This window comes from Rhinoderma darwinii, chromosome 3 (assembly GCF_050947455.1).
Source record: "Rhinoderma darwinii isolate aRhiDar2 chromosome 3, aRhiDar2.hap1, whole genome shotgun sequence".
Taxonomy (NCBI): Eukaryota; Metazoa; Chordata; class Amphibia; order Anura; family Rhinodermatidae; genus Rhinoderma; species Rhinoderma darwinii.
This window is the reverse complement of record NC_134689.1, coordinates 379,488,496-379,506,144: the sequence shown is the minus strand read 5'-3', so window position 1 is coordinate 379,506,144 and position 17,649 is coordinate 379,488,496. Positions and strand designations below refer to the sequence as shown.

Sequence of the window (17,649 nt, the reverse complement as noted above, 5' to 3'; positions counted from 1 at the left end):
GTTTTTTATCAAAAACATTTTTACAATCATTGAACTAATTTCTTTTAATATTGTTTTAATTTCTAGATAATATGCATTGCATGTACCTCTTGTTAATTTACACACCAACCAATGTGCTTTTACTGTGGTTGTATAATTAATACATAATGTGGTACATTCATTAATAAACAAAAAAGTTATAAAAATTATTGTTAAAAATGTCCTAATAACAAACCTCTTGTACGCATGAGTGCAGTTACAGATGAAAAACCTTCACTTATGGCAACCTCTCTACATCTGGAGATTATAATCTATTGTGCTGGAGCCGCCATTGTGTCAGCCATGTTGGTGACTATAATAATCCTTAAAATGAAACATCCATCCAAGAAGACCGACTTTAATAGTCAGATGGCTGTCCACAAGCTGGCGAAGAGCATACCACTGCGTAGACAGGTAACAGAAAGTATATAGGGGGTTTACAACGCATTACCTACACAACACTTGCAAGATTGGTTTAGTGGATTGCATTGCCCTAGATTCGCACGTAATAAAACAGCCGTAGGTTTCCAATTGCCATGAATTCTCATCTAGACATGGAAGAAAATGAAGAACATCAATTGCTGTATCGTGTCACCTACACTTACAGTTTATCCTCCGCATCTGTCCTTACCATCCTTGCCCGAGTTATTTCTCACCTTGACTACTGTAACTTATTTTACTTGGTTTTCCATTATCCATATACTGATGCCGCTTTAATCTTTCTGACATTCATTACACTGTTTCTTCTAAAATAACATTGAACACACTAATGGTCTATCCATGGTCACCAGGAACCCTACCAACCAGCTGAGCACTGCATGTGCATCTGTGCCCATATAAACATTGAAGAGGCCCCTTTTATTCTGCTGATTGGTTGATCCTCTAAAAGCGACATATGGACTGGGGCTTTTTTCTGGCGAGACAACCCCTTAACAGTACCAGAGACTTTAAAAAAAATAAACCACTTAATCTGTGTAAATATATTTGTTTTCTGCTTTGCGTTTTCGTCAAATCTACCTGCACGGCATTTAACTTTTTAAAGAGCTTCTTTGTTCATGGCAATTCCTATATTTCCCACTTACTTCATAACACCTCAAGGTAAATACTATTATCTCTGACTCATCCGCTTACCCAAATGCCATTGACCGACCTATTGACCAGGATTTTATTTCCAGCTGCATTTTCTGTGTTTGTTTGAAAACTAGGGAATCTATTCCTGTTCTACTCTGACAGGTCAACCAAGTTTAGATTATTTTCTTTACCTGGTAAGACTGAGATCCCACAATTATTTAGGTGTCTGTCCTTTCGTGTTCTATTTTGAAGAACACTTCATTGCTTCTTTATAAAGCATGTATATGAATCATTATCATAAGGTAACCTGCTGGTTTTGACCTCCTGATACAGGTGTCAGCAGACTCTAGTTCTTCAATGCATTCTGGAGTTATATTGGTAAGACCTTCTCGGTTGTCATCAAGTGGTACACCCATGCTAGCTGGGGTGTCGGAGTATGAGCTACCTGAAGACCCCAGATGGGAAGTAGCAAGAGACAGGTAAGAAGACCACAATCACTGCACATTACTAAAGTCTACTACCTCCTTCGCATTACCTTGACCATCTACAGATAGTTGACACTGTTATTCTACATAGGTTGAGCCTTGGAAAGCCGCTTGGAGAAGGCTGCTTTGGTCAAGTAGTTATGGCAGAGGCCATAGGTCTGGACAAGGAGAAACCAAACAAGGTCACCAAAGTCGCAGTGAAGATGTTAAAATGTGAGTGTTTTTTTACGGAGTATGTGCTGTATAAGTCTCCATCTCCTTTCCACGGTATCTACTTTATTGAGGCTTGGTACACAAAGGCTCAGTGAGATGGTTTGTTCCCTGTGATATTTGTCCTACGCAGGGCAGTACAATTGTCGAGGCAACCATTAGATGGGTGAATAGTCTTGTGCACTGGTCCTATACTAATTTAATAGGACCAGTGTCTGTGACTTCTTCGGCATTGCATGTTTGTTTCAGCAACTTTACCGCCCAGTGGGCTACCTGTCTCTCAATGCCGATGTAACATTGGGCCTGAGAGCTAAAATAAATTGACACATTAAGGCTGAGCTTACATTCGCCTACTCAATCACACAAATTTTCAGAAATTTGAAAGCGGTTTTCTGGGACTCCATAATTGATGGCCTATCTAATCCTTGGGTATCCCCATTGAATATGACAATCAGTAGTACCTTGGAGGATCATCTCCAAGTGAATGGGCCAAACTCCAGTAGAAGACACAGATTCTCGTACGTACAAACTGCTGTGCCTATATAAACAAGAGGACGCAGCACTCGCAGAAATGCCATGGTCCCTTCATTATGGAAGTCCCAGATGTTGGACCCTACTGATCAAGCATTAGTGGCCTATTTTATTAGGCAGACCATAAAGGTATAGTTCTGGAGGCCCTCTTTAAATATCTAGATGTTGGTCTGAGCTCCAGGATAGTATGGTTTGATTGTTTGTTTCCTCCTAGCAAGCTAAATTCTTGCCATCACCCATAATGGTGGCTTCCTTTAGGTCACCATTTACGCACTATGATAACTAGATCATAATTTTGTTTGTTTTTTATGCAGGTCAAATTATTATATCTGATTAGATGGTTATGGATATATATGGTTTTCGACCGTTTTCCCTTGATTATAACGATGATCCACCATTCTATGTAGGATATTGGTAGTTATCGCTACATGCAAATACAGCAGAATGACTTGATTTTTTCCCGAATTTGTAGATGTTAGGTTTGTTAATGTTAAAGGCTGTTCACTGTGCATGTAAACCTACAGAGGAACCCATAGAACATTTTCAAGACCTGATTTAGCCGTTGTAACATAGTCCTATTCAGTGTTTTCCGCATTGCATTATGGAAAGTATTAATGCTATATTAACTGTGAGTCATTGTTGGGAAGATCTGAAATGGAAAACTGGTGATGGAGGGAGGTCAATGGTGTTTTTTGTTTTCATTCCTACCATACTATATCATTACCTGTACTCTTCTTCTTGTTTTAGCTGATGCCAGTGAGAAAGACCTTTCCGATCTAATTTCGGAGATGGAAATGATGAAAATGATAGGAAAGCACAAAAATATAATCAATCTTCTAGGAGCCTGTACACAGGATGGTAAGTTACATTTTTTAATATATAGTAAGAATGTTACGCCTCTATCTGAAAATCCCTCCCTGTAGTTTCAGTGGGAAAAAAAATAAAATAATAAAAGTAATTGTCAACATAAAGTGTATACCATATACATGTAGTAATGACATACTTACTGGAGAGGCAGCCCTTGCGGCTCTTATCCCACTTGTGGAGAAGAAACGGACACCCCTAGCTTCGGTTAGACCAGTCTTATCTTCTAAACGGCAGTGTAAACCTACCCAATGGTCCCCATATTCACTGGCACCTCAATGGAAATAAGCAGAGGCCACTGCATTCCAACAATGGTAAAGGAGGGGACAAACCAGAAACCTGCCCTCCAGCCTTGGCAAAATTATGTGTTCTGATGATAACCAGTACCCAAAGACGACTGGCCTTGATTGTTTTGCTATTGGACCCTGTCTGCACAATATTACATTCCTGTCCTGTATTGTTTGTTTTTTGTTATATAGCAATCTAGCTCACATGGTTATATGTAGTACTGTTATGTTGGTAGTATACAGTTTTATATATTATATTGTGATAATAGCCAACAAATGACTTATTTGTGACAAACCAAATGCCTCCCATTGATATTTTTACATAAATCCTAATTACTTATTTTTGAGGTGCCAAATAAAGAGGCCTAGGTTGCTCAGCCCAGACATCTACAATAGCCTAAAAAACATAAAAAATTACTACAGCACATGATGGCCAAGGGGAAATGATTTGGTATATTGTAGTGTAAATAGAGAACGTGAGTTGTGAGGACTTTTGTAAAGTCACAAAAAAGACAACACATTGCCTCGAACAGTATTTAGACCAGAAAATGTCATAATTCTATCCAGATGGATATGTGGTGTGTTTCTGATTTGCCTTTTGTCTTTTCTGGTTATCTAGGTCCTCTATATGTGATTGTAGAATATGCCTCCAAAGGGAACCTGCGTGAGTACTTGCGTGCAAGACGTCCACCAGGCATGGAATATTGCTACAATCCTATCCTTGCCCCCGATGAGCTGCTCTCCTTCAAAGACCTAGTCTCTTGTGCCTATCAAGTGGCTCGAGGCATGGAATATCTGGCCTCTAAAAAGGTATTTTATATATTTAGGGATTCAGTTAGTCAAAGTTGATTCCCCTAAAATAAAAATAAACCCTATAACCTCTGTTTTCTGTAAGTTCTTTGTGGAAGAAGTCTTCAACTGCAGAACTGAACAGAAAAAATAATTTTAATAATGATCGTGAACTGACCTCCACGGTGTTCAAGTAATCTCCCTGAATCCAGCTCCTAAGACCCCAGTTAAATCGCTAGGTGAAGTTGTTGCTGGTTGTTCATTTTCCCTGCAGTGGCCACTACAGAGGAAGTGTAGTATTACATGCGGTCATCTTTTTATGCTGGGGTTGTAGTTTTTGCAACAGCGGGAGAGCCATAGGTAGGAGATTACTGCTCTATTGTATATCTATTATAGACGGCATTGTGAGAAACTAGACATGGACCGCACAATCCACAATATATACGTTGATCTGAGCCGCTAGGCATAATTTAGAAACATGAACATGAGGTTCTTTGTAAACATTTTGATCAAACTGTATAAGCCCACTTGCCACTTCATGGCGACCTCTTTAAATTGGGTCCCTATTCTATCGGCTGCAGCACCGCATGGCGGCCCCCGCAACCGCAGCACCGCTCCCGCAGAGGGAGCAACCCAGTGGTCCAAAAGCACCCATGCTAACAGACAGTGCCAAACCTCCTTATATAAGCCTCCTTATATCTATTATAGAAATTGCTTGGTTACCCCGGACTTAAAGCGGCTCTGTCACCACATTATAAGTGCCCTTGGTCAAAAGTTTAAAAACGCCCAGTTGGGTATTAAGAAAGTAATTAGCATAAATCTAAAATTGCTCAAAAATGATTGCTTTTCAAAATAAAAAACAGTGTTATCTACATTACAGCGCCGATCACATTATGTAGGAGATAGGGCACTTATAATGTGGTGACAGAGCCTCTTTAAGTTGATAATAGAGTAGGCAAGTAGCAGAGAATACAAGTTCAGCAGACACACAAGAACCTACACTTTAAAAAAAATAAAAAATTAAATCTTGAAAGCCAAATTATCAATCTGTCAGAATCTCTAGGTCATGTGCAGACTGATCGTTTGGGCAATGTGGCACTACAGTATTAACATATGTGTCCACCCTTAAATTATCGCTGAATCTGACATATTTTGAGATGTTATAGAAACATGTGAAAAAACCTCAGCATACCTCAGATACCATCATAGACACCTATGTTAAAAAAAAAAAGCATATGTTAATGTACATGTTTCATATTGTTTTGTGCAGTGCATCCATAGGGACGTGGCGGCACGGAATGTTCTTGTCACCGAGGATAATGTAATGAAGATTGCCGATTTTGGTCTTGCTCGGGATATCCACCACATTGATTATTACAAAAAGACAACAAATGTGAGTGTTTTTGAAAATGTCGTTCTTAGACTCTTGGTTGAGGGAAGTTGATAGTTTTCAACCTCATCACATCCATTTTTTAGGCAGTTGTATATGTGTTATAGAGTAGTTCGGCCTGAAATGTCTGACCTGCATATTTTGGGTCTGTTTCTGTAAATGTTAATTTTTTAGTTAACTGTGCTGAGTGGGGGTGGGCTCTTCCTGGTGTGGAGCTGAAGAACTATGCTGTGCTCTCTACCAATCAGCTGTCTCCCCTCCACCCCTCTCGCGACATGAGCCTCATGTACAGGCCTAGGCAGAGAGACTGAAGCTTCATCTCCCTCCTTCACCCACTCCCCGTGTATTCAATTATGAAGTCACTTAAAGGGAACCTGTCACCAGCATTTCACCTATTGAACTTTACTTATCCCTCACTGGCCGCTGCTATAAAAAGGTCATTGCCAATATACCCTCTCCTAAACTCCTCCTCTGACTGTAAATAACGGTCTGCAAACATTTTGCGCCTTTTATCGTAATAATCCGGTGTCCCTTTGTACGCACACACAAGAGGACATCAATGCACAAGAAAGGATTTTGTGTGCTGGGGGAAGGCGAGGATCTGTCAATCAAAAGTAAGGAGGCGGGGTAAACTCGGAAAGACTTGGGGAATGAAGATATCACTTTTTTCAAAGGAAGATTTGACTCTTTTCAAACTGAAGACTTGACTCTTTTATGCTCATTAGCATACAGTGTGGGAACATTAAAAACGGAATACTAAAGCTACAGAGCCGACAAAGCAGACAATTTTAAGTTATATAGAAATGATTTTTCACCCTCTACCACCAGGTATTGCTGGTTTAATAGGTGAAATGCTGGTGACAGGTTCCCTTTAAGACTAACTTTTTAGTGACTAAGGACATGTTTAAACCTTCACAGTTAACATGCAGGAAGGGAAATGGGCCAGGTATGCCTTAAGCTTCACAGTCCATGGAACTGGGAGTTTTCTGGTGGCGAGGTTACATCTAGTTAATGGTGGTCATATAAAAATACAATTTACCAACATGTACAATATGATGAGGTCACAATATTAAATGCAATGTTGGTTATATTATAGCTGACCTTGCTCATTGATTCTATATTTTAAATGTCTATTTTATAAATTTTTCAACAGTTTTATGTCAACCTTGGACATTGACTTTGTCTTTTTTATAGGGTCGTTTGCCTGTAAAATGGATGGCTCCGGAAGCCCTTTTCGACCGAATTTACACTCATCAAAGTGATGTGTAAGTATCATTTCATGTTGTTGATTAATGTAGTTTACCCAAAAAAATTTGGATATATGACTCTGGATTTACTATTGTATTATTCTGTAGGTGGTCGTTTGGGGTTTTACTATGGGAAATATTTACACTTGGAGGTTCTCCATATCCTGGTGTCCCAATGGAAGAACTCTTTAAGTTACTGAAGGAAGGTCATCGGATGGACAAGCCAACAAATTGCACCAATGAGTTGTGAGTATAAAACTGGTCATTAGAAGAGATGTCCTCTTGAATGGGCTGTCCATATATATCTCACCAGTGGGTCTCTCACCTTCTTCAGAAATTTGGTGGCCAAAATGCTTGGATGTATGCTAAACCATATAAACATAATATACAATTTGACTCCCATGTACTATGACACCGATCCTGCATGGCATCTAGACAGGAGTAGCCAGTTAAGAAGTTCCTTGCTTCTCGCGGTTGTCTACGTCTTTCTGGAATTTATTGGGTTTCTGAATATAAATATGAGATGTTGAGCTCTACCCAACTCAATCCCCTAATGTTGTGCCTTTTGCCTGTGCTGTTTTTTTCAGATACATGATGATGAGGGATTGTTGGCATGCAGTTCCCAGCCAGAGACCTACCTTTGTACAACTGGTGGAAGATTTGGATCGAATTGTAGCTCTAAGCTCTAACCAGGTAACAAATGTTGTATATGAGGGAGCCAAGAACTGAGCCGAGCATTATCTGATCATTGCGTTTTATATGTATATATTAACTCACGTCTCCTATTTTCTTCAGGAGTACCTCGACCTTGTCATACCAATCAGTCAGTATTCTCCATGTTTCCCAGATACACGCAGCTCCACGTGTTCATCGGGGGAAGATTCTGTTTTTTCTCACGATCCTTTACCAGATGAGCCATGTCTTCCAAAATATGCTAATGGAGGACTTAAAAAACGTTGATCACCTAATCCTAGGTCATCACCCCAGTTAATGAACACTTGGTTTTATGCATTCCCAAGAAAGAAAAACATTCAACCTACTTCTCAATTTCCAAGAATGAATGGACCATTTGAGCCTGTGTCTTCAGTCTTACCTCATACAATGATGGAACTCCTTAATTTCAGATGTTCGCAATGGGAACGTGACGCAAGTATTAACTTATGGCCAGTGCACTTTTAGTAGTGTCAACACCAGAACATCTGATCTCATATGTACGATATTAAACGTTCTTGTGGGAAAACTCAAAACGTGGAACCTCCTCATACGCATTCAATGGAACAGTACCCATCAGGTTCATTTTGGTAAAGCCTTTCCTTAAGATTATTCAAATGCCATCTTAAGTTATGGCCTTCACTTCACCCTACACCTATGATCTGGAGTCTATTTGGTACATATTGATCTTGTTCGTTGCCAGTTTTTCTACACATTTAAAGCATGCCTTAACCATTAAGAAGACACAGATACAGTTGACTATGTACTTTGGCACAAAGAGTTTGGATAACGTCTTTCTCTAAAGAAGTCTCTACACAGCTTTGTTCACCATTAGTCGAACTAAATCCTAAATGCAGACACACTGATAAGGACCCACTATTCTTATATTATGGATGTGTCATGCCTTAATAAATTGAAGGAATGTTAAAGCACCTACCACAAATGGACTGTGCTGAAATCTCGTGCTGGTTTTATTCTATGAAAAATTAAATTAAATTCTGCTGGCCAGCTAATGGTACGGGGTATATTCCAGTTTACCTTCCGCTGTTTTTTTTGATTGTTTGAGCCTGGCCTATTTTGCAGCTCTTACCCGGAAGCCTCCTGGGACTGTAGTTCTAGTATAAGTATAACTCAAACTTACAGCCAGAGGTGAAGTTCTAGAATAAAGGCCTAGATCAGATTATCCTGAAAACATGGGGGACTTTTTTTTTTTCTTTTTTTTTTTTACAGGTTTCAAGCTAATTATGTAATATAAATATGGGCAGCAGAATCGTTAATGCTTTCCTTGTGTATATAGCTAGAAAATGTATAAATATGAATTATATATTTACATGTCTTTTTAAGAAAAAAATATTATGAAATATATACCAGTTTGGTAGTAAATTGGCTGGTAGTTCTCAGTTGCTATAAACAAAAAAAAAATCATATATTTTGCTATGTTTTCAGTTTGTATTTTTTTAAATTATGTTCTAAAACTTTCTTATTTCCAGTACAAGTCCCTTAATAAAGAGATTTGGCTTCATTTCATAATTTTATATATGGTTTCAAATGGTTCATTGCGGGCCTACTTTATTTATTATTATTATTGTATTTTATAACATGTTTATATAAAAAAAAATTGTTACAAGGGTTATAAATAGTATTTAAAATTAAGATTTCTTAGGCCTATGTACCTGAATGGGTTGTTACAGTTTAGGTCAATGCTATAAGAGTATCATTATATTAGTGAAACAACCATATTTGACGAGTCCGAATAACGAGCTATTTTTTTTAACTTTATGAATGTGCATAAATATTAAATGCATCGTAGTGGACTTGAACTTCTACTCTTCAAAAAACAGCAGCAATCAAAATACGAGTGGCATAAAATGATCTCATTTGTGATCTAATTGAAATGTATATAAAAACAATGCAATGTCACTGCCATCTGTAAACACCTAGAACTTTCCTAGAACTGGGGGTGCTGTTTCATTGGTATCTATGGAATGCAATAGCTGAATGTACTGGTGAAAATCGGTACTGCAAGTGCCAAATTTCCATAAAAAAAGGATAAAGTATACACAGTGAAGAGCTACTGCAAAGTGCGACTTAAATTCTGGAGTGGATCAGCGGTGTCTATGCATTACATGGATTCCTATTGATTTCAATGTGCATAGCTTAATTTTCCCTGTTTACTCAAGATCCCTGTACACAAGGTATCTGCCACATGAACATCATAAACCCTTTTATTGAGTGTAAGCATCCCCAGGAGACATGGCCATAGCTCTGCAATAATTGTGCGGATTTCCCATGGTTCTACTGAAGCAAACTTAGATCCCCATACAACTCCATGTTGATCTAAGGTTAGCTCATTAGAACAGAGAGAGGGCCGGGTGTTACAGCTGTCTGAAACCAGCAATACTTTGCTGAAATGTGGTTCCTAAGTGCCGATCACATAGACTATAACTACAGAAGGGGCTTTAGCTGCGAAACATCCATAAGGGTCAATGACGTTACCCTGCATACTTGTACAAATTAAAAAAATCCTACCGAGCCCATTTACCCCTTCCACCTGCAATGATCCCCAATATTGGTGGTTAGGGGTCATATTTAAAGAGTATATTTCAAAGTTATAGTATGTCTTCAGGGAAACTGGTATTATTTTTAAGAAGTTATCCTTGCTTAGTAAGCAAAGTAACAAAGGCTAAATGTTTGCCTGCATAACATGATCGAAAGCTATAGGAATAGAATTAAAAGGGTAAATAAACGTTCAACAAACTTCTGACATGTCAGAAGTTTTGATTGGTGAGGGTCCGAGCACTGAGACCCCACCAATCGCTAAAAAAAAACGGCAGAAGTGCTTGTGTGAGCGCTCAGCCGCTTATTTTCTGTCTGGCTTTTTCCGGAAAGCCGATGTATCGGAGTACAGGCTCATAGACTTTCTATTGAGCCCGTACACTGCTACATTAATTGATGAAAAAAGCTGAACATAAACTAAGTGACTGAGCGCTCACACGATTTAGCGATTGGTGGGGTCTTAGTGCTCAGACCCCCACCAATCAAAACTTCTGACATGTCAGAAGTTTGTTGAACGTTTAGTTACCCTTTAAATATAATTTATTAACTAGTCTGTGTTCTACAGATGTTTTGATATTATGCAGTACCAAAAATGATCCACTATATAGCTGAATTATTACACTTTGTTATGTATATTGCATACATAGTGCTTACGTTTAAAGTGATTCTCATCACTCACATCAGTCCCTGTCCCCAATCAGGGGTTCGCTATTTAATTTCCCTATCTTTCACACATAAACACAAGGGCCAATCATAGAACTCCAAATAACTTGTCTGGTGTGTTTTTGAAGTGGGGAAAGAAACCAGAGAACTCGGGGCAAACCCATGCAAACACCGGTAGAATATGCAAACTCTAGATGTTGGGCCTGGTCAGATTCTAACCCAGGAAACGTTGCTAAACTTTACATGTCTATGGCTGAAATAAGGACAAGAGTGTAAATATTGGGGTAACTAGCTTTGCAGATGCTATTAGGCCCAGCTGCTTCCTTCCACTGTTCATGGAGTCTCAGTCAGGGGCGTAGCTAGGGGGGGGGGGGGGGCAGGTGCCCCGGGCGCAACTAGGTGGTAGGGAAGGGGGCGCCGAAGAGCAGCTGATCGCTGCTGATAGGCGCCCCGTATGTCAGACACCTGCAGCAGCTTTAGGAAGAGCCAGGAAATTACGGCATTCTGACTGGGGTCTGTGATGGCCATACACACAATCCCATACAGTAGATCTGTGTAATACAGCAATATGTAGATAGATCAGTATCGCTTTCAATGCAGTGTATAATTGTAGATTGGTTGTATTTGGTTTTTAAGTAACAGAGGATTTTATTACATTCAAGAAATTTTAGAAACTGAATAAAATGGGAAATGTGAGTAATATGTCATATTTAGCAGCGATGCAGAATATAATCTTTTGCTAGCATTTGGCATTAGGATGGTTGATCAGGTAGGGGATGGAAGGAGGGATGAGGTGTGTATATTTTCCGTGAGCTAACTGGGCTTAATGAGTCATTTCATTTTCTATGGACTCCTCGGGAAATAGCAGAGACGCGCTTGTTTTGCTGTGTCTAATTAAAGCTGTGGGTAGACTACATAACACCATAAATAATCAGCCCGCGCCACAAAAAAAAAAGCCTTTTACATTGATCTTTTATCACGATCCATTAGAATGGAGCCTGCACTGTCACAGTACGCTTCCTGCCACATAGGAATACATTACTGTATCATTAATATACAATGGAAATGCCTAACAGATGGAATGAGTGCAGAACGGACCCACGGACTTATTTAAAGGTATTGTCTGCTTTGGACAATCGCTTTTAGGTAGAAGGCCCCCTGATAAGATGATCACTAGGGGTCCAGTTGCTGAGATCACCGGTGATCAACTGTAATCTGTAGGGGAACCTAGCAGCAAGGGTTCAATCTCCCAGCACCGCCCTCTCAGGGGAAATGAAGCGTTACAGTTTCCATTGGAATTAAAGGAGTAGTCAAGTTTACAAAACACATTTTCTTTTTAAAACCCCATACACACATAGCAGAAAAAAAATCTACATGGATTTGGTGGCATGCTGCAGATTTTCAAAACTATGCCTATTCTGTCACAGATTTTATGCAGATTTTTAAAGCGGATATAACATGGCTTTTTTCAGATGAGATAGATACATACATATATACACACAATCTCAATTTTCGTTCATTGCAAAAGTGTTGGATGGGGTTGAGGTCAGGAATCTGTGTGGCTTGTCATGTTCTTCCACACCAAACTCACCCAAGCATTCCGGGGTGTAACTAGGAAGGACCGGGCCCCATAGCAAACTTTTGACTGGGCCCTCCTTCCCGAAAACCAACACGCCCCCACCACCACATCCCCCACTCTCCCGACAATGAACACTTATCAGTTCTGTGTGCAATGTAATAATACAGCTAGGCCACCAAGTTGTATTCTTATTAACCTTTAGTTACAGGGTTACGGAAATTGTAACAAACAGTTAAGCACAGTTATTATGTTATTACATAGTCATGGTAGTTATTAAAAAAAACTCACCTGAAACTTAAAGCATCGGGTCACACCCCTGTAGATAGTGTCACATACCCCCCTTTTAGATAGTGCCACTTACATTCGCTTGCAGATAGTGCCACACAGTCCCTCCTTGTAGATAGTGCCACACACAACCCCCCGTGTAGATGGTGCCACACACAATCCACCTATATAGTGCCACATACCCCCCTTGTACATAGTGCCACATACCCCCCTTGTAGATAGTGTCTTGGTATGCTAAAGCATTAAGATTTCCCTTCCCTAGAACTAGAGAGCCTAGACCAACCCCTGAAAAACAACCCCATAGCATGATCCCTCCTCCACCAAACTTTACAGTTGGTACAATGCAGTCAGGCAGGTAACGTTCTCCTGGCATTCACCAAACCCAGACTCATCCATCAGACTGACAGATAGAGAATTGTGATTCATCACTCCATAAAACACGTTTCCACTGCTCCAGAATGAAGTGGCCACGTGCTTTACACCACTGTAGATAATGCCTTTTAGATCATGCCACATATGCCCCCTTGTAGATAGTGCCACACATGACCCACCCTTGTACATAGTGCCCCCCAATCAAATAAAAAAACCTTATACTCACTTAGACCTGTTCCTGCAGCGAACGGTGCTGCTCCACTGCCTCAGCAGCCTTAGTGGGGACCCTTGCGTAGGCTGATATGATCCAGCGACGTCATCGCGCCAGCAATCCTGTCTCAGAGCGTTATAGGCGGCAGACCTAACGTGGCCTGTATCATAGTAAACAGCAAAGCAGGGAGCTAGCTCCCTGCTCTGCAATAGTGTTCAATTGTATCTGCGTCCTAAGAATGCAGATACAATTAAACGTGGCAGTCACCCGGGGGCCGCGGATGCTCAGTGCTAGCGACACCACCGGGTAATGAGGGGGTCTGTGCCGCCCCGCCCGGCACATAATGTTGCGGGCTCCGTAGTAGCTGCTATGGCTGCTACAGCAGTAGTTAACGCTGCTGCAACCATGCCTTTATGGACCTCGCTTTGTGCACTGGAGCACAGTTATTCTGGAACAGAAAAGAGTCAAACACCAAACTGTTCCCACAAAGTTGAAAGCTACAATTGTCCAAATCGTCTTAGTATGCTGAAGCATTAAGGTGTTTTCAGGCGTAATTTCGGGGCGTCTATGCCTCGAAAAACGCCTGAAAAAACGGAAGCAGAATGCCTACAAACATCTGCCCATTGATTTCAATGGGAAAAACAGCGTTCTGTTCCGATGGGGCGTTTTTTTTACACCTTGTTTTCCAAAAACGGCACGTAAAAAGACCCCTGCGAAAAAGAAGTGCATGTCACTTCTTGGGATGTTTTTGGAGCCGTTTTTCATTGACTCTATAGAATACCAGCTCCAAAAACGGCCGTAAAAAATGCAGCGAAAATCGCAAGTGGCTTAGAAAATGTCTGAAAATCAGGAGCTGTTTTCCCTTGAAAACCGCTCCATATTTTCAGACGTTTTTTATTTTGTGTGTTCACATACCCTCAGAGTTCCCTTCACTACAACTAAGAGGCCTAGGCCAACCCCTCAATAACAACCCCATAGCATTATCCTCCGCCACCAAACTTTACATTTGGCACAATGCAGTCAGTCAGGTGACGTTCTCCTGGCATTCTCCAAACCCAGACTCCTCCATCAGACTGAAATAATGACCTAAAAGCTGGAGTCTGACACACCGAGAATTAATTAGAAAGTCAAAATTTATTGAAACAAATATACAAAAAATAACAGAAGAAACATTAACATTTAGAAATGATTGCCACAGTGTGAGTGAATACCAGACAGTGATGTGCGCAGACATAATGTGCAGAATGTACATAGATGGTACTATTTCAATATTAGAAGAATAGGACTGTGATGTTATATAATACCTTGTGTCCAAAATATTCTATATGAATCACAAGGAAATAACAAGGTAAAGACCAGATGCAAAGGATGCAAATATAGCAACCAAATACATCCGTAGGTAAGTAATCTGATGGGTGTATAATGTAGGGTAACAAGAAGAAAGGCAAGAGAAGCCTATTATAAAGATAGCTCTAAATTAGAGCACCTTACCCATATCACGGTCCACACTGTCTGGCATCAGCGTTTCGGCCCTGGAGCCTTCGTCTGGGGGTGGTGTCAGAGAGTGATGCTGAGCCATTTAAACATCCATAAGCCAATCATGAGCACAGCGCTCAGCTGTGCCTGCTGGAGACCAAATGCTGCGCCGCAGCCCCCGCCAGTCCAGTGTGTCAACATCCGGGGCACAGAGCAGGACCCGGAAGACGTGAGTCACGTGTTCCGCAGTCCAGCTCGGCCGGGGATGCCGAGACCCGGACTGGGGAGCCGCGCATGCGCACCAGAAGGAGGGAAACATGAAAGATGACCGTAGCGACACGATGCAAAAAATGTGTATATCACACTGCAAACATTGTGGTATTTACGCCAGAAGAAGTATTTCAAGGACCAGATTAAGATAATACATAAGACTGGCAGATAGAGAAGCGTGATTCATCACTCCACAGAACACGTTTCCTCTGCTCCAGAGTCCAGTGGCGGCTGCTTTACACCACTCCATCCGATGCTGGGCATTGTGCTTGGTGATGTAAGACTTGTATGCAGCTGCTCGGCCATGGAAACCCATGCCATGAAGCTCCTGGTGCACAGTTTTTGCTCTGCAGTTATTGAGTCAACGGAGCGTTGGTGACTTTTATACACTATGCGCCTCAGCACTCGGCGACCCCGCTCTATAACTTTACGTGTCTCCACTTTGTGGCTGAGTTGCTGTGGTTCCTAAACGCTTCCACTTTACAATAATGCCACTCACAATCGATCGTGGAATATCTAGCAGGGAAGACATTTCACAAACTGACTTGTTACAATAGTAGCGTCGTATTACAGGACAACGCTTGAATTTATTGAGCGCCTTAGAGTGATCCATTCTTTCGCAGATGTTTGTAAAGACGACTGCATGGCGAGGTGCTGGACTTTATATACCTGTGGCAATGGGATGGATGAAACTTGAATTGAATGATTAAGAGGTGTGTCCCAATACTTTTGTCCATTAAGCATATGATGATTATGAGGTCGCCATGCTAAAACATATCCCCCTACTCACTTTTATGCAGCACTAAAGCATCAATGAGGTGTCAATCATCAATGATCTATTTTATTTATTATGCTGCCAATACCGGGCCTCCGGTGGCAACCTCTTAGGGTATATAAAAAAAGAAAACACCTGTAACGTCTCCACATAAATGATTCCTGCTTGTATTTAAGAAGACGGATTGCAATGAACGCGCCTGCCATGTAAATGAGGCTATTCTGAGTGGTCAGTTATGTGTGATAATCTGGATGACTTCATATGATGAACGATCTTCCTCTAACAACATATAAACAGCTTATTTACTGTTTCCCTCGGTCCCCCACGCCAGCAAGGATAATAAATATCCGTAACGACCGAGAAATGATGTTTATAACATTAAAGAGCTTATATATCACCACGTCCTGAGCACTAAGTAAGGGAATAATAGTACATTCATAAGGAGACGTGCCTGAAGGAAATCAACTCTGGATGAAACTTGCAATTGTTCTCTCGACTAAAATATCTTGCCTCAAATTTGGTGATGTGTTTTTATGAATGATTTTCTTTTTTCTCAGGCAGAATATCAAATGCCCCAGATCAGGATTGGCTTAACATTTTCAGGTTAGGATCTATTTTACGTGGAATCCGGCCTCAAAACGAAAAAAAAAAAAAAAAAAGGGACCCCCAATAGCAGTAACAACCATAGATACCACTAATAGGTTTGTGCAATTTTCACAAAACAAAGATGCATGCACGCAGACAGAAGCTCAAATACACACACTTGTCACTTAAATGAAAGCTTCATGCACACGGCCGTAGCCGTGTGAACGGCCCGTGATTGTGGCATGGACGGCCGTGGAGTGTCATGCGTGGGCCGCCCGCAATTCACGGACCGTGCGCAGAATGTTTTCGATGAGCGCGGACTGCAAATCTGGACCGTATAATGACTTGCCCTATCTTTTTGTGGTCCAGGTTTCCGGCCAATGCACGGACCGTGGAAACCATGGTCGTGTGCATGGGCCCGTAGAAATTAATGGGTCCGCAATTCACATGCCGATTTGCCGGTGAATTGCGGACACAAAAACACATTTGCGTGCATGAAGCCTAATACTATACAGTCAGACATGTAAACTCTTCCGGTTTGACCCATAATCACACTATTTTTAGCCTCCCTAACCCGGTTGTTTTTTTGTTGTTTATTTTGTTTTTCTGATCTGGGGTCTAAATTAAGTTAGGTGTCTGGTCTGGGTTCTGATACTAATATAGGGGTCTCGGGTCTGAACATATTTCACGGGTCTAGTCTGGGGTCTGATTTTAGTATAGGGGGTCTGATATTAATAAAGAGGTCTGGTCTGGGTAATGATATTAATGAAGGAGGCTGATCTGGAGTCTCATATTAATATAGGGGTCTGGTCACTAATATTAATAAATAGGTCTAGGCTGAGCTCTGATAATAATATAAGACGTTTGATCTGGGGTCTGATATTAGTATAAAGTTTTTGTTTTAGGGACTAATATTAATAAATGGGTCTAGTCTGGGGTCTGATATTAATATAGAGGATTTGGTCTGGAGTCTGATATTAATATAGGGATCTGATCTAGAGTCGGATATTAAAGGCTATGTACACCTTTGCAAGGCAAAATTATTTTTTTGAATAAAAAGGTTAGTCAGTGTCTTTTTATTAAAGATTATCTTTACTTTTTTTTAGATACAGCTGCTCTGTATTCTCTATACAGAGCAGCTGTATCTAGTGCTATTCACTGAATCCATCAGTCCCGCTGACCTGATGGGTTCAGTGTCAGCGGGTCCTGAGTGTCTCTGACACACAGGATCCACCTGTAATCTATCACCAGTGGCGTAACTACCGCGGTAGCAG

At 40.8% G+C, this 17,649-nt stretch overlaps 1 protein-coding gene across 1 annotated transcript in view; it reads left to right on the top strand.

The window, feature by feature from the left end:
- FGFR1 (fibroblast growth factor receptor 1) overlaps positions 1 to 9,005 on the top strand; it is a 70,765-nt gene extending 61,760 nt beyond the window's left edge. Inside the window, 10 exon segments of the mRNA XM_075858831.1 lie at positions 236 to 453; positions 1,423 to 1,568; positions 1,666 to 1,787; positions 3,063 to 3,173; positions 4,086 to 4,276; positions 5,526 to 5,648; positions 6,840 to 6,910; positions 7,001 to 7,138; positions 7,480 to 7,585; positions 7,688 to 9,005. Of these exon segments, the coding sequence (XP_075714946.1) occupies positions 236 to 453; positions 1,423 to 1,568; positions 1,666 to 1,787; positions 3,063 to 3,173; positions 4,086 to 4,276; positions 5,526 to 5,648; positions 6,840 to 6,910; positions 7,001 to 7,138; positions 7,480 to 7,585; positions 7,688 to 7,852 (1,391 nt within the window). The 3' untranslated portion in view covers positions 7,853 to 9,005.
- Positions 9,006 to 17,649: the final 8,644 nt, after the last annotated feature.